At 39.0% G+C, this 18,529-nt stretch overlaps 1 protein-coding gene across 8 annotated transcripts in view; it reads right to left on the bottom strand.

Annotated features, from left to right (window-relative positions):
• The window catches only part of ATE1 (arginyltransferase 1), a 122,874-nt gene that overhangs the window by 52,061 nt on the left and 52,284 nt on the right, over window positions 1-18,529 (bottom strand). For all 8 annotated transcript variants that reach the window (XM_084772696.1, XM_084772700.1, XM_084772702.1 and 5 more), the window contains 2 exons: window positions 11,555-11,736; window positions 8,297-8,396 (listed from right to left, as the gene is read on the bottom strand). In XM_084772696.1, coding sequence (XP_084628822.1) covers window positions 8,297-8,396; window positions 11,555-11,736 — 282 coding nt within the window. The remainder of the gene's footprint in view (window positions 1-8,296; window positions 8,397-11,554; window positions 11,737-18,529) is intronic.

The raw sequence follows: 18,529 nt of genomic DNA, 5'->3' as shown, positions 1-18,529 counted from the left end.
GAAAGGGAGGACAACAAGAAGCACACTATCAGCTGAGAATCCAAATAGGCAATGTGAAAGCAGAAGACACAGCCATAATCCACAAGTAGATTCTTCTAGTCTCCAACAAAAAGAAGGAACTAAAAACAAATGTTCCACAAGAAACATTACATCTTTAAAACTCACACACACAAAATTAATTTCTCTTTCAAAAACAACTTGATTCTTAGGAACAGTGAATTATTAAATGTCAGTGTTGAGTTACTGGTTATTTATTTATTACACTATTTAAGGTACACCCAGGGGTTCAGGATGTAGCTCAGTTAGTAGTGTCTGCCTTGCACACACAAGGCCCTGGCACCACATAAATCAAGTGTGATGGCTAAACTTCAACTTTCAGCTTAAACACTACAACTGTATTGATAAAAGGAATAATTCACTACTGTATTAATTCATTTTCATTAACCTGAAAACAACAAATGAGGTACTTAAGGGTAATGTTTTAGTTACTTCTCTATTGCTGTGACAAAATGGCATGACCAAGGCAACTTACAAAATAAAGCATTTAATTAGGCTACAGTTTCAGAGGGTCGGAGTTCCATGAGGACACAACTGTTAGCTATTGGACTCCCTCTGTTAACTGTATACTTTGTAAACTTTGTATCCTTTGCCAGAAAGTGTCCAGCACCCCTACCCACCCACTCCCACCCCTACCCCCACCCTCGCCAGAAACATCAGCAGAAAGGCCAAGCCACTTTTGCCTCTGGGCTTCCCCTATACCTTCAGCTGTGCCACTTCAGAGTGGCACAGTTTGGTTTAGAAAGGAAACACCAGCCTGGCACAAGGAGGGAATGTCATGTCCAATGCAAGGGAGAATGAGGAGCTCAGAGGCAAGACGTTTGTGGGCAAAGAAAAGAATTTTTAAAAGTGTGCACTACTCTTAAACATTCTATTTCATTGCAAAGAGATGATTAAAAACAAATAATATGGCATGTGGTTACCAGGAGTGATTTCCCCAGTTAATATTTAATTTTAACAAGCAAATCAGGGGCAGCAAGATGGCCAGTGAGTAAAGGCACTGTTACAACAACTGACAACCTGGGTTCTAGCCTCAAAACCCACATGATGGAAGGCGCGAATAAACTTCTACAATTTTCTCTGGCCTCTCATGTGTTGTGATATGCATGTGCACTCACACAAATAATAAATGTAAAAAAAAATGTTTAATTAATAGCTGGGTGCAGTGACACACACCTGCAACCCTGGCACTTGGCGAGGCAGAGGCAAGAGGATCTCTGTGAATTTGAAGCCAGCCTGGTCTACAAAGCAAGTCCAGGACAGCCAAGGCTACACAAAGAAGCTCTGTCTCAAAAAAAAAAACAAAAAACAAAAAATAAAATAAATAAATAAAAATAATGAAATAATAATAAAACAAAAATTAAAACTAAATAGACAACTTAAGCATTTTAGAATATTCCAAATGAAACACAAGCGCGCGCGCACGCACACACACACACACACACACACACACACACACACACACACACATACAAATGCACACATATACACAATTTACTGACAATCTGATAAGTGATACTATTTATGTGAACTCCAATTCTTTTTTAAAAGATTTATCTTTATTTTTGTTTTTTGAGGCAGGGTTGCTCGACGTAGCCTTGGCTGTCCTGGACTCACGTTGTAGACCAGGCTGGCCTCGAACCACAGAGACCCGCCAGCCTCTGCCGTGCACCACCGTGTTTGAGCTTTATCTCTGTTTCTGTATATGTACATGTGTGTGATTACATGTGCACAGGAGTACCTGAGGAGGGCAGAAAGGGCACTCAACCCCTTCAAGCTGAGTTGTAAGTGGTTGTAAGCTGCCTGGTGTGGATGCTGGGAACCATGCTCAGGTCTCCCACAAGAGCAGCCGGTGTTTTTAACCACAGTTATCTCTCCAGCCCCTGCTTAATCTAGATGCTCCCTTATGCTATTAAAATTATATGTGAGTTGATGCAAACACTGGGCAAGTCAGCCACCCTGACCTTTTTTTTTTTTTTTTTAATGTGTAATGAGAGGCTTAGAACAGATGACCCTCAAGGAACTATTTTTGGTTCCAGTGTGCCACATGTCTTCACTTGAAACAATTTTTGAAACATGATTTTGTGCTTAGTACCAGATTCTTTACCTCACAGTGCCTGTAGGAGGCATCAAAATCCCTTACTAAAATTATTCTGTGGTGATTTGTTTCACTGACTATGTCTAATCCATTGGACAGTTGACATCAAAAAAACAAATGCTGAATCAAAAGAATCCAGTATTTGGTTCTGTGCTGTGGGTAACTGATGAGATCATTTGTATTCCTTTCAGCCCAGCAATAGGAAAAAGTCACTACCACATGTACCCACATGTAAGACCCTGGGCTGCTAGACTGTAGTAAAATAACATTCACTGGTCTGTTTGGTCAAGAAACTTCGAAGCTCAGGGGTTTCAGTAGCACAGGATTTTGCTCACACAGCTCTGTTAATGCCAATTAACATTTTTATAGGTGCTTTTGTACCAGTATTGCCAAAACCTTCTTGTAGGCAAAGTCCTACAGAATTCCAGGGGTTCTGTCTGCCCACTGCCCAGCTGAAGCATTCAGTATAAGAGCTGCTCAAAGATGAATTAGCCCTTTGTTTCTTTTCGGCTGTTTCAGAACCCTTTCTGATGTTTCCACTGATGTCTGGCCATGTCATGACACCAAAGCAGACTGCTTAAAATCACTGTTTACTCTGGCCTGCATACAAGCCTGCTTGAAGGGCTTCATCAAAACACCCCTTTCAAAATGCACAACAGCCTCTCAGCGGCACTGAGAGATAACATGAAGAGCAAAGTATTTTAAATTACGCCTAACAACACTGCAGGATACTCCAATTTTCACTTTCAAAAGTAATCAAATAGTTTTCAAATGTAGCAAAACAGGTAAAAATGAAACTAAAAAGTAAACTTGATGTGTAAATGGTAAGCCCTTGGAAAGCATTGGAAAAATGCTTTATTTTTTTAAAGCTTTAGCAAAGTAGGTAAACATTTTGAAGTAAGAATATTTTCTTGAATATAAAGAGAACAAATATTGAGATGTGAATTAATATAGGAATCTGAGAGAACACACCAAAAATAAAATGAAGAGGTGAAAGAAAGAAATGAGTCACAAAGTAAAAATCTGAACAAAAGCTGAAAGGATTTGTTTTTAATAAAGGTTTATTGCATAACACTAGAGGCAACAAAAGGGTAAACTACGAACACAGAAACACATGTATACCAATGACACCATTAAAAATAAAATATAGTGGCTATAGAGATGGGTCCGCAGTTAAACACTCTTCCAGAAAGCCCAGGTTTGATTCACAGCACTTGTAACTCACAACTGTCTGTTACTCCAGTTCCAGAGGATCCAACTACCTTTCTTATCCTCCTCATGCACCAGGTACACAAGCGGTACACAGACACACGTCGGTAAAACATCCATACACATACACATAAGACTAAATCTTTATCCAAAACCATCTTAGGCAATATAAATGCTGTAAACCACAAACAGAGAGCAGGACATACTGTAACACATGCTGCTTACCTAACTATCAAGATGACCACATGGAGATCTCATCTTGCAGAGTCATCATTAGAAACTCATACAAAAGCAAAGCCTGTTGACATGTGAAGATGACTTGTAGGCTCAGTAAGAGCACTCAGTAAAAGCTTTATAAAGACAAACTCCCATAAACCACACCGCATTTCTGGTATAACCACAGAGAAATCCAGTGGCTCTGCAAGACCTCTTACTTTGAGCTACCTTAACAACTGCCCAGATCAGCTTATTCTAGGACATGAGCCTGCACAACCAACACAGGACGAAATATGACTGTCATATCCACATGATGCTTCTGTCACCCACCACTGAGTAGCACATCACCCCAACACTCAGCAGCCTAAAACACTACTTCATGACTCAGGATTCCCTGCAGACTAGAGCTCAGTTGGTGCTTTGCTGTTATCTCCTGGATTCAGTTATGCCACTGCACTGAACCACCCAACGCGGTTTCAGGCATCACAGGCAGGCCTCTCTCATTGTCTTTGGAGGTACTGTCTTACCGTGCAGCCCTAGATGGCCTGGAACACATTCACTGTGTAGCCCAGGCTAGCCTCAAACTGATAACATTCTTCTTGTGTCAAGTTTCCAAGTGCTGGGACAACAGGTATGTACCACTACACCTAATTCTGTATATTCTGAAATTCTTACTGTAGTTATAGCACCATTTACACTGTTAAAAACAAGAGCTCCATCCCCTACTGGAACAGCAGCAACCAGAAGATGATTTGATTAGACCTAACAGCTTCTTTCACCATCAGCCTGTCCTGCTTCCTTCAGTGTCACATCAGCTGCCAGCTCCCTCAGTCATGGCTCTAGATCTTCCTTCCATCTAACATAGGATTTCTCAAACCAGTAATGTTTTAATGTTGATTTTTCAGGTTTAACTTTTATGGAAGAATTATATACTTTTCCCCAATCTCCTGACTTTTGACATAACTTTCCTCAGGATTCATGATTTCAAAAACATACCAAAAAATGTGAGGAAGAAATTCCATGTATAAACATTAGTCTTCATGTTTCCTTTGTTCAAATTTTTTAAAATTACAATTAGGGTTTGAGATTTCTAAACAATTTATTTACTTTTATTTCATGTGTATGAATGTTCTACCTACATGTATAAAGTGCATTGTGTGGGTTCCTGGTCCTTGAAAGACCAGAGAGGGTGTTCAATCCTCTGGAACTGGAGTTATGAAAGACTGTGAGCCTCCAGGTGGGTGCTGACATCCAAACCTTGGTCCTCTGAAGAGCAGCCAGTGCTCTCTCTTCACCACTAAGCCACTAGGATATGTCTCTGAGCAATATTCTTTTTTTAAAGATTTATTTATTTAAGTATACAATGGTCTACCTGCATGTGCACCTGCACACCAGAAGAGGGCACCAGGTCTCATTATAGATGGTCGTGAGCCATTATGTGGTTGCTGGGAATTGAACTCAGGACTTTTGGAAGAGCACCCAGTGCTCTTAACCTCTGAGCCATCTCTCCAGCCCTGAACAATATTCCTAAACACAGTGAAGAGTAGGAAGTGCTAGTTTCAGTCTGCTGCCATGCAGTGGTACAGTGAGAGAACATGTTCTACTGAGGTTCCCACATCATTTTACATGGGCACCCTCTGTTTCTAGAGGACCTTACTGAGAAGAAGACACTGAGGCACAAACACAAAGAGCTGGCAGGAGATCAGACTGAAGGAAGACAGAAAAAGGCCTAGAAATTCACTATTCCTCAGAACATCTGTGATAAATGGTAGCACAAAGGCAGTATTCCCACATGGTTCACAAAGTGAGCCTTCGCATCTGCCACACAACAAAGGAGCTCAGCACCACGTTCTTCTGAGCAAAGGCCAAGTGTCCACAACTTTTTTGTTGTTGTTTGGATTTTTGTTTTGTTTTATTTTGTTTTGTTTTTTCAAGACAGGGTCTCTCTGTGTAGCCCTGGCTGTCCTAGACTCACTTATAGACCAGGCTGGCCTCGAACTCACAGCAATCGCCTGCCTCTGCCTCCCGGGTGCTGGGATTAAAGGTGTGTGCCACCACGCCCGGCTCTACAACCTTAAATGTTCTCATAGAAAGGCAAAGCTGGCACCAACTAGCCTCTTCCTTTGCATTTGAATTCGTAGATTCAGCTAACAGCAAGTTCCTTGGAAGTTTGGTGCTTTTGTTAGTACATAAGCAGGAAAATGACTGACCCTACAAAACGACTCTATACATGCTACCCGACTGAGGAGAGAACATATTCACATGACAATACTAACCATATCTCATGCTGCTTTAGAGGTGCAAAAACTGAGACTAGCTGCTGACAAGCAACCTCTCCACGCACACATCTGTGCTGCCACCTCTTTGCCATCAGAGTACTTATCTACACTCCATAACTAGAGTCACAGAATTACCATGTTCTCTTAGAACTATGTTCCTGTCCCTGTGTTATATTTGCAAAGTAGAATCTATCCTAACCACACTCAACAAATACTTGTTAAGCAAATGAACTTCTCATCACCCGACTACTTTGATGTTTAATGCTTCCTCCTCGTTAGTATTCCTATTCATTAACAAGTTTTCCTAAGTATTAAACATCGAGGGGCTAGTGAGATGGCGCAGTTGGTAAGCGCTGGAGAGAACCTGAATTTGATCCCTAGGAACTAAATAAGACAGACATGGTGACAAATGCTTGCAGTTCCTGTGCTGGAAGGCAGAGACAGGCAGATCCCTGGAGCTAAGCTCATTAGTAAGTTCCAAACCAGTGAGACACCATATTTTTCTAAAGATTGGATAGAACCTAAGCAATTACATTTGAGTGACACCTAAGGTTATCCTCTGCCTTCCACATGTACGCGAGTGCACGTGTATGCATGTGTGCATACGTACGAGCATGCACATACACAAACACACACACTTGCACAAAGTCTACTGTGTGGCAGGGTCACTACAAGCTAGCTAGCAAACAAAACACCGATAACTATCAACAGACTTCACCTGGAAAACATAAACAGGGCACAACTGAATCTGAGGAAGAAACATAAAGCACTATTGTCATATAAACGTCGAATTTAGTTTTAACGTTTAGTATAGACTGTAGGAGAAGTAATTCCTAAGCCCAGAAATGAGGGCTGAGGAAACTGATGCACAGCCAGTCCTACATCTAGAGACCAAGACTGCTGACAATGGACCATCAGCTATTTAATACTCAACCTCAGAGCTTTAAAGTCATGATCACAACTACTAAGTCTAGTGAGTTATTCTTTCAAAGAAAAGTGAAAAAACATAGCTTAAAGAGATTTAAGATTAACTGAATGTAATGTTATGACCCTTGTTTGGGTCCTAATTAAATAAACTGATTGTGAAACAGCTTATCAATCAGGAAATAGGATCACTGACTATACCAGGTATTAGAAGACATATAGAAGCTCTGTCAATACTCTCCAGGTGTGGTGTTTAGACTGTCACTGTTTTCATGCTTTAGAAACACCCACTACAATATTTACGAATACAAGGAAATTCTTGGGGGGCTCAGCTGAAACTCATGAGAAAACACTTACCTGGAATGTACAAGGTCCTGGATTCTTCAGTTTAAAAAGATACCCTTAGCTGGCATGGCGGCTCCTATCTTTAACCCTAGCACTTGGGAGGCAGAGGCAGACACATTAGAGCTTGAGGCCAGCCTGGTGCACATATTAAATTCCAGGCCAGCTATGGCCATATTAGAGTCTGTCATCCAAAAAAGGGATACCTTCCAAAATAATTCAAAAGGAGATGAAGGTAGAAATGGAGTGAAAGAACAGGTAAGAGAAAATAGATGAATCACTACAAAGTAGTGGGCACACAGGGGTCACAGTAAACAGGTTTTAGTTTTGCTGTTTCACATTGTTTGTTTTTAAGTACTATTTATTATAGACAGGACAAGTCTTCCAAATGTCTAACTGCTCTTTCTCCTATGAAGGCCTCAGGGGTTTGGCACTCTGACTCCTTGCTTAAAAGCATCTCTCCCTGAAATGTGGCTCTCCATCACACCTATTTTTCACTTGACCCCCTCCTGCCTTTCTCCTCCCTAGGTCCTGCTAGGCCATCTATCAACCACTGTATGACTCAGTTTTATGCTATGACTCCCCCAGCACCACCTGCAATACACATTTTAACAGGGAGACTCCCATTGTATCTCTGTGATCTTCAGAGCTAAGCACCACCCAGTGCAGTAGCCGTAAGTGCAGTCAGATCCTCTGCAGTTCTGTACCATCACTTAGGAAACACCAACTACTTCACTAAAAGAGACTCTGACACTATTTTTTAAAAGGAAACTGCAAGGCAGGGCGTGGTGGCACACACCTTTAATCCCAGCACTCGGGAGGCAGAGGCAGGCGGATCTCTGTGAATTCGAGGCCAGCCTGGTCTACAAAGTGAGTCCAGGACAGGCAGGGATATACAGAGAAACCTCGTCTCGAAGAAAAAAAGAAAAGAAAAAAAAAAAAAAGAAACTGTAAAATATATTTAAATCTCGCAACAACGCATAGGATCATGTCAGCACAATGGAGACTGTGATTCTCACTTCACAAAGAACTCCTTACAAGAGAGCAAAGCCTTTCTTTAGTAAGCCATCCCCACCTCTACAGACACCAAGTCCTCTGCCCAAAGATGCATATTGTACTGAAAACTCATCTTCTGTAATGAAAGCAGGCACGGGCATGAAACTGGCATTACCTTGTATCTCATCTTGGGACAGGAATGAATGTAGAAACCCATATAATAATAGCTGAGTTGTGATGTTTTCTCATGCAGTTGTCTAGTGAAAGCAATTTCTCTAAAAAAAGAAAGAAAGAAAAGAAAAGATAACCATAGAGTTAATTCTGGCTTCAATTTTCAAATAAAATACCCAAGTCTTTAAAGATAAATGATTCTTAAAACACAAATGATTATTACTACAGTGCTACCCCCAATAAACTCTGAATTATTTTGAATAAATTCAATCTCAATTCAGATTTTATACGTTATTGGGCAAAAGAGCTGATATACAACATGACAATAAAGAGATCTATAATACTATTTAGCAGGCACTAGAATGTTCAAGGAATCCGGGCTGTTTTAACAGCAGAACAAATTCTTTAAAACTTAATAGTCAATAAATTTCAGGATAAATTATATATACATTTACACACAACCTTTTCAGCTATATATGATTTATAACTCATTGTGCAGCTACGAGCACAGTTAATAGTTTCCATAGAACAAGAGGGATGGTAACAAAGCCTCTCGATGCCTTCTCCATCTGTTTGCAGAGGGCTGATGAAACAAAGAAGCTGAATCTTCACTGCAAGGCTCATGTGTGAAGTGGTTGTCATCTGTATTAAGATGAGTCTCGGCACAAAATGTCCCCTACTTGTCCAGCTGAGTAAGCAAGGTGTTTAGGAAAGTTTTAATAAAACTTAAATTTCTAAAGCATGGAGAATATTGGTTTTGTCTTTTGAAAGTTTTCTTCCTTATTTTTTCCCTTTTTAACAGCAGCAATGGATATATAAAATTTAAGAGCTTTTGTTTTGTTTTGTTAGTGAAGGTTTCATTATGTAGTATAATCTATCCCATAACTTGCTATGTAGCCCAAACTGGCCTCAAACTTTCAATCCTCCAATCTCAGGCTTCTGAGTACTAAAATTATAGGCATATGCTACCCTGCCCAATTGAGAAATTCCATGTTTAATGGAATATTCTGTTCACTTTTCAATAACAAATCTAAATCTTTGAAAGACTATCCAAAAAATATTTAAAATGTTTCTTTAACAGAATAAACATTACTATTCCTAAAACTAATCCATTTTCAAGACTCAAACAGAGAAAAGAATGTATGTGTCCAAGCAAATCCTGACACCCCACACTCAATAACCCTTGACCACACCCTGGCTAGTCAAAATGACATTTGTTTTCTTGGTCCTGCCTATTTTAGATCACTGCACCACCAGTTACCAAATCCATGACCCACCCTCAACTATCCAGCAAGTCATTGGGCTCTATCTCCAACATATAGCTTGAATTTGACCACTTTTGCTATCTCTATCTAAGATATGCTAGCCTTTATTGTATATAGAGCTCAAAGATCAGTTAAAACCTTGTGTAATTGTAAATTTGTTATTGATACATTAATATAAAGAGAAAAGTCAGGCAGAAAATGTCAAGATTAGCACTAACACAGTCAAAAAGTGATTATCAGCCCAATTTGTAAAAATCGAATTATTAATTTAGAGAAAAGCATCAAGACTTCTACTTTGATAATTAGAGAAAATAATACATAAATAAAAATTAAAATAATCTGGCGGTATACTTCATAATGGTATAAGAATGTGACTATAAGCAGGGTGTGGTGGCACACGCCTTTAATCCCAGCACTCGGGAGGCAGACAGGCAGGTGGATCGCTTTGAGTTCCAGGCCAGCCTGGTATACAAAGTGAGCCCAGGACAGCCAAGGCTATAAAGAGAAACCCTGTCTTAAAAAACCAAAAACCAACCAACCAATCAACCAAACAAACAAACAAACAAAAAGAATGTGACTATAAACCTCTAATCCCAGCACTTGGGAGGCAGAGGCAGGAGGCTCTCTGTGAGTATGAGGCCAGTCTGGTCTACAAAGTGAGTGCAGGGCAGATAGGACTGTTACAAAGACAAACTCTGTCTCAAAAAACAAACAAAAAAAAAAAAAAACCACACACAAAAGATTGTGAATATAAGGAACAAAGATGGGAAACAAAACACAGAAGGAAAAAGAGGCTCAAGCTACATGAAAAACAAAATCAAAACAGTTGTATCACACACACATACAGATACACACAAAAAATAACAGAAGCAAATATTCTAAAGAGGACACCCCATCACACCCTTCCCTCCACTAAAGACATTTGTGCTGTGTAACGTGTATTTGCAGCTATGGCCACAAGTGGGAAGTCATTTTCTAACAAGAGCCACATACAGCAGCACACAATCAGAAACTCCCACTGTTATGGGTATATAATCTACATGTCATAAAACCATGTGCCTGAAAAAAAAATACTGTCAAATGTGGCCCATTCCTTAAACAATGTGTAACTCTTTCAGTAGATGCACATTCCTTTAATTCATTCAAACCCCATTACTTGTATCTTTAATTCATACAGATAAAATATATATGATAGCAATAACAATATAAATAATGTTACATTTAAGGAACATAAATAATTTTGACAGGAGAGCCTAGAAAATATATACATGAAACCACAAACTCCAGACATGTGGCTGCTTTTCGGGGGAAAAAATGTATTATCATTGTGTGTGTGTGCTGGAGGTGGAGAGAATGAACATGGCCTTTTCAGAGTCAGTTCTATGCCAGCACCTTTAGATGAGTCCTGGAGATGAAACTCAGGACACCAGCCTTACCCAGAAAGCACTTTACCTGCATAGCCATCTCACAGGAGTCCCCAGTGATCTCTTACACTCTAGAGTGCATAGAAACATTAAAAGCTAGAGATTTCCATCAAACAATGGCATCATTTCTAAACAGATTTTCTTTTTGAAAAAGGTTTATTTTATTTTCTCCCCTACCATTTCTTTCCTTCCCCACTCCTGTGAGTGCGTGTGTGCGCGTGCATGTGTTTGTGTGTACACACATGAGTTGAGAGTTCCTGTAGAGGCCAGAAGAGGGCCAGTAGGTTTCCTGGCGATGGAGTTACATGTGGTTGTCAGCAGCTAGATATGGGTGCTGACAACTAAATTCCTATCCTCTGAAAGAGCAGGAAGTGCTTTTAACTGCTGAGCCATCTCTCCAGCCCTCTAAAACTGTTAAATTTAAATATTAATATACAGTTATGGGACTACTATAGAAGAAAAGTATTATACTATAAAAGAGGGATTCTTACTATTACATAATGAAATATAAACAAACTGAATAATTATCTGAACCTCCATGTAATTCATTACAACCGTACAAAGCAGTCTTACCTTAATGCTGAATAGACACCCAAGGACAGAAATGAATAATCAGGATCATAGTACAGATACACAGAAGACACACAGGATGGGAGGATGTCTATCACTCCCACAGCAACGATCTTCCCATCCAGCCAGTACTGCTGGTGAAAGGAGCCATAACCACACTCTGGCCCGTTAGGAGAGTGCTCTGCCTGCGAAAATCAGAGACAGAAACATCAACAGGGAGCCATTTTCTTTACATTAAAAAGAGCTCTTAATCTAAGTAAGCTTTTATTTTGTTTAGGTAATTAAGTCCTAAAATTTGCTTTGGTGTGACCATCTTCAGAAAAAAAATGTTTTAGCATGAAAAGCTCAATCTTTAAAAATAAAGCAAAGGATGTGAAAGAAAGAAAAGGAGGAAAGGAGGGAAGAAGAGTAAGGAAAGGAGAAGAAAAGAATGAAAGAAGGGGAAGAAAGAGAGGGGGAGAGAGAGAGAGAGAAGAAAGAAACAAAGAAAGACAGAAAGAAAAGGCAATTAATGTGATCCACCTCATCCACAGGCCTACAAAAAGAAAACAATGAGTACATTAATCAGGGCAGGAAATACATGACACATTCCAACAGCTGACCAAAACCTTCTAACAAGTTACAGGGAAGACTTCTCGGGCTCTTCAAAAACATTTAAAAAACACAGTTAACAACACATTTACAGTAGGAAACTAGATGTTTCTCTCTCCTTCCCCACTTAAGATTATGAACACAGCCAACTCCTATTAGTATCATTTGAAATCCTAGCTTATATAATAAGACAGGAAGGGAATACAGGGAGCTGGGGAAGTAGATCAGTGGCAGAGTGCCTACCTAGCATGTGCAAGTCCTAAGGGAGAGAGGAGGTGGGCAAGGGAGCAAAGAAAAAAAGAAGGTGGGGAGAGAGGAAGGGAAGGGGGGGGGGGCGATTAATTCCAAGTGAGAAAGATAAAAACCAACTGTCTTTCTTTAAAGATGACAGGACTGTAAAAAAAAAAAAAAATCCCAAAAACTAAAACAAGCAAAAAACAAACAAACAAACAAAACTCTAACTAAAAAGTAATTATAGGAAAGCCTAAAACGAAAGGATGAGATGTGAAAATCAATTTCCTTTATGACAACAGGGCAATAGGAAGTCATATTCCAAAGGTGGAAAGGTAAAATGGTTACAGGCACTTCAGAATTTCTCTCAAAACCAAACATACTCTGATGATTTAAAAAAAAAAAACCAGCAATCACTTCCTCTGTGTTTATCCATTTGGTTAGAAAACTCACCTTAAAACTTAAAACCTTACAAGTTGTTTATGACATTTATTTCTAGCTGGCCAAAACCAGAGCAACCCAGACATCCTTCAGTACATCATAATAAATAGGTAAACTCTGGCTCATCCCTATAATGTGTTATTGTTAACAATTAACACTAGCATGCATACACACACAAGAGAGAGAATGAGAGCTTTACATGCAGATTGCTAAGTGAAAAATGTCAGTCTGAAAGTCTGTATAGTTACAATTATATTGTAAAGGCAAAAGTATGCAGACAGTTTACTCCACAGTATCAGGACTTTGAGAAGTCTAGGCAAAGGATTAATAGATGAAAGGCCCTTTAGGGGATGGACTGTTCTGCACGACACCATAACAGCAAAGACATCATACTATGTATGCATTTTTATCAAAACTCAGGACTTTAAACAAGAGGAAATCTTAATTATGCAACATTTGCAAATCATTTAGAAGGTCCTATGAAGGCACACAGACTTGTTTGTTTGTTTGTTTTTGTTAGCTGTAGTACAAATGTGTTCTGATAAATCTGCTTCCCATGGGGGTACAGGTTAACAATTCCGATACTGTGGTATGTGTAACAAACAAGTAAGCAAACAGATAGCATATGGTAGGGTTCCCACTGCTGTAGCTAGAGTGATCCAAGTGATGATGGATTATAGTTGAAAATGTGAGAACTCCTGCTTGGCTTGCTGTAAACACAGATGGTTACACACAGAAATGTGCATACTCTAAGTATATGCATACTCAAGAGTTAGTATACACACACATTTCTTTTTCTGTCATCTGAGAAGGCCTAAAAGAAACAAGCCAGGAGAAATGAGTACACACTACTACTGCCAAGATCTTGTACATTTTGTGCAATCAAAGGAACCAGTGCTAGGAGGAGAAGTGACTGACTTTAGGAGCAGCAGGAAATACACAAAATGAGCTTCTGGGATCTCAATGTCAGAGAAGTAGTATGCAAACAATTGATCTGCACTCAGAGGAGTATGAGAGTTAACTGAAAGAGCTGATTCGTTACTCGGCTATTTTAAACAACAAAATAAAAGTGATCTATAACCCAAATGTAAAAATCTATGTACCATTGGAAAATAATAAAAGAACAGAGAGATATCTCCCATGCAAAAAATAATATATATCAATATATATCAAATTTTTCATAGATTCTCTACCCTGAAGCCAAGGGAACATAAGATATGCGTAAGGCAGGCCTGGTGCTGTTTTCTTTCTTTTGTTTGTTTCCAGTAATTCAATTGCGTGGCTCTGTATAGGTAACGTCATCATGTTACAACATCAAAAGGTTGGACCTGCCTGGCTCTCCTCTTCCACCATCATTTCAACCACGTCAGAAAGAGCTAATCTGGGGGGCTGGAGAGATGGCTCAGCAGTTAAGAACACCGACTGTTCTTCCAGAGGTCATGAGTTCAATTCCCAGCAACCACATGGTGGCTCACAACCATCTACAATGTGATCTGATATCCTCTTCTGGCCTGCAGATGTACATGCAGGTAGAGCTCTGTATACATAATAATAAATAATAAATCTTTAAAAAAAAAAAAGAAAGAAAGAAAGAAAGAGCTAATCTGAGGAACGCTCCCTTTCTGTAGGAAGATCGGGAGCCCTTGCCAGAGAAGCACCCACGCTTACTGACTTGAGAACCCCGCCTCATTAATGTGTGGCTGTCACATTTTAAATCTCCTTAGTTAAGGCGTTTTGTCAATATTGCTCAGCTGTCACAAACACAGTGGGAGAAAAAATTTACAGAATACATAGGAAAGTGCACTATTTCAGAAGAATGAAAGAAAGTAAAGTTTGTTTGCCTCAAAGCCAAAGACATCATGTAAGCTCAAACTTCAAGACCTCAAAACCGCTTTATACTTAGAAAAGAAGGAAGAACTCCCAAGAGTTCATGTGTAATGGAATACAACTACAGATATCTACCAATTTACCAAAACAAAATGAGATTTAAAAAAACCAACAGTAAGTTCAATGTATTTCATTCTGTGATAGAAAAAACAAACAACAAACACTGTGCTTTCCAAAATAAAAAACAACACATAAGGAAAGTTGCATGTTCTGATTGTTTTCAATCTGCCATGGGGAAGCCTCTGGAAAACAGACTGCACCCTCACAGGAGAGTGAGAGTCAAGCAAGCACTATGAAAACAGCACTGGTCTTGAGGACCCTCTGACACATGCAGCAGTGCATGAACTGCACTTCTGCATCTTTAAAATATGAGGAACCTATAAACTAGAAGGTATGAAAGTTAAAAAACAAAAAAACAAAAACAGGATTCGTACTAACACTTGCCCTCTACTTCAGTTTTGAGAAGTGAATAGTAAAATACAAATAAAAGGACACCAATGAGCAAATTTTGGCCAGCTTTTGCTTAATCTGAATGGCACATTCCCAAAGCTGGTGTTTACAGAGTAACATAGTTAGAGCACTTAAAAGCAAAGTCATGTAAACTACAGCAGCTACTTTAATTTCCTTATAAGTCAGTCAGTGATGGGATGAGCAATACTTAAACTCTTTTCCAAGTCTGAAGTTTGCAGTTTAGGATATGTAAAGAAATTAATCAGAAATTTTCACAAGTTCCACCATTTCAAGGATTTAGCTGATAATAGGAAAAAATAATAAAGCTCCCCTCCATGATACAAAAGAGCATTCACCTTGAATTCAGGGGAAAGATGGCCAAGCTGTGGTGATTAATGAGCTATGCACTATGTTTCCATTTCCAAAGAGCCATGTAGAGATGACATGAATTTTAATAGGCCAATTCTCACTTTCAGCCAAACTGCTCTCCAAATGGGTGCTTATTTATCCTAACAAAGTACACCTGTCTCCTCAGCAGCCTGCCTTCCTGTGCCTCAGTGATGCTCCAGACAAACCCACAGCTCAGAGTAACTAACAGAGAGGAAGTCATTTGAGACTATTTTCCAAGGAGGGTAAAGATGGGAGGGAAGAAGACTTTCAGGACAGAACCTGAGTTCTCAGAACTCCTTTCCAAAGCAGCTCCAAACTACCCCTCCCAAACAGATCCCATAAGACATAAAAACCTAAAACTGGTTTTCTTCTGAGTATGTTATTTTACAACTCTGTAGGGACAGCGGCTAACCTGTAAAGTTCTCTGAAGGGAAGGAATACTACCAAACATTAGTCTACCATCCTATATGATAATTAGCAGTTGCTTTAATCAATCTAGCAATCTAAACTCAATCGTTTATTTCATTACATTATATCTGAAAATGTTCTCTGAAACAGTTTTAATGTTTACTGGTTTTGTATCAAATAAGTCAGGCATGTATCAATTAAATCAGACATGCACTTACACTGTCTGGGTGAGATCATTCTTTTATCTTTAAAAAAAAATAGTTAAGAGCCTTAGAGGTCATCTTGAGAAGCTCAAGTGAGCTCACTGGATGGAGGATCTAAGAGAAACACTCAGCCAAGCATGCTGGTTCTTACATCCCAGGAGGTTCCCACGCAGTGCTATCACTGCTCACTCTTTGCCCCTTGTCAGGACCAGGACTATATCCCAACTAGTGTACTAAGATGGATCTGATGGCATGTCTCTGCTGGATGCATAATGAAGAGTTACTCTCTTTTGAACAACTGAAAATGGAGAATCTGGTTATTTCAGTAGTTTTATTTGTGTGCTTGTAAATTTAAGCAATTAATGAAACAGTTTTTTGTGACCTGAAACCACTGTGCTTCATATATGGCCAAAGTTACAAGCTGACGAGTTTTCTGCATGTCAGTCTAAAATCAAAAAAGCTTTTACTTCTATTTCTATGTAAAACAGTCCCCCACTTCCAGGTGAACTTAAATTACACTCTAGGATGAGCTCTATGAAGTGGATTTATAGAGATGAGCAGGTACATAAATCAAAGTCTTCCAACTCACAGACAACAAGCTCTTTACAGGAATAGCTTAGGAACAATTTTAAGAATACAAATAGACACAACTAAGGTGAGTCTCTGGATAAATCAACTGGCATGAAATTTTTAGTTTAAGGAAAAAGTAATATCTTCTCAATTTTATAAGCCTATCACTGGACTTAAAATAATATACAGGTTTATTTCTAATAAGAACAATTTACCTGAACTTCTAAAACTACCCCTCAGTTTATCAAAGTAGTTACCACTGGGCTAGGGCAACTGCAGTAGAAGAAGTGTTTGCTGTACAAGCGTGAGGACCTGAGTTACATCCCAGAGCCCACACAGAAAAGCTAGGGGTAGAGATAGGCCCTGGGGCTTGCTCCCGAGCCTAACTTGCACATGGTAAGCCAAGTGAGAGACTCTGTCTCAAAAAGTAAAGCAGGATCCAGAGGACACCACTTGAGAGGCTGTTGCACCCTCATACATGTTAGCATTAGTCATAGAGAATGCTTAGAACTTTTTAAATGTAAATTTTTGTTCAACTAAACTGAACTATAATTCTAGCATGTTAAAATACTTTAAGCTATTTTAATTATGATAAAATATACACCAAATGTACCATTTTAAATGTAGAAAACTGAATAGAGAGACGATCTATGATGTGTCTCAATAAAGGAACAGTACAGCATTTGTCCCTTAGCGATTTGCATAAGCGTCTTCAAGTTCCATTCACTACGTGAGAATTTCTCTCCTTTTGAAAGGAGAATGGCATCTGCTATGTCATGGTAACACTTCACCAATAGGTGACCCAACAGACACCTGGGTGGATCTACCTTTTGGCTGCTGTGAGCATGCGGCTATAATCACTCCTATACTGTTCACTTTCTTCTCTGTATAACTTTTACATCAGGGATAATTCTCTAGGGTTTTTTTGGGTTTTTGTTTTATTTTGTTTTGTTTTGGTCTTGCTGTTTATTTTTTTAAAATAGCCTCTCACTATGTATTCCTGGCTGTTCTGAAACTCCTTAAGTAAGTCAGGCTGGCCTCAAACTCAGAGATCCACCTGCCCTTGCCCTCAGAATGCTGAGACTAAAAATGTACTCTACCACACCAAGCTCTACTTAGTTTTTAGAAAAACTATTATACTTTCCTCCACTGTAGCTACACCATTTTACATCCCAGCCAATAATGCACAAAGTCTGCAATTTCTCCACATCCACATCAACACTATTTCTTAGTTGTTTGTTTTTTTTTTTTTTTTTAAGTTAACCTACTGGGTACCAGGTTATATTTCATAGTTTTGAATTGCAATTCCCTAATGATTATCAGTGTTAAACAACTGACATTTTATGTATTATATCTTGTTTCAATTTAAACAATTTCTAAAACACTTTAGTAATTTTAAATTTTAAATATACAATCAAGAAATATAACGAGGCCTCATTGGATGTCCATAGTTTCCAAGTAATAGTAAAATAATTAACTAAGTAATGATCATTCCCTCTTACTGAAATCTCTACCTAACCACTGCATCACGGGGTCATGTTGTCAGACTCATCTTTACCACTTTAGCAAGTGAAAGGGATGTTCAAGGAGTAATGCCACATGAATTTATGCACTATCTCATCAGCCACAATGCCTGTATGTAAAAAATAGTTCTTGAGATTTCTGGCTGCCTAGTCCTCTTTATGAAAGAGAAATCACTGCACTAAAATAAAAGTTACTGTTTTATTAATAAGGATAAGTAAAGCCATATTTAAAAAATAAGATATATACATCTGAATAAGAAAAAAAAATGGGATGACATTTGTTT

This window comes from Acomys minous, assembly GCF_964271855.1.
Source record: "Acomys minous genome assembly, chromosome: 2".
NCBI lineage: Eukaryota > Metazoa > Chordata > Mammalia > Rodentia > Muridae > Acomys > Acomys minous.
The sequence above is the reverse complement of the archived record's forward strand: the minus strand, read 5'-3'. Positions and strand labels throughout refer to the sequence as shown.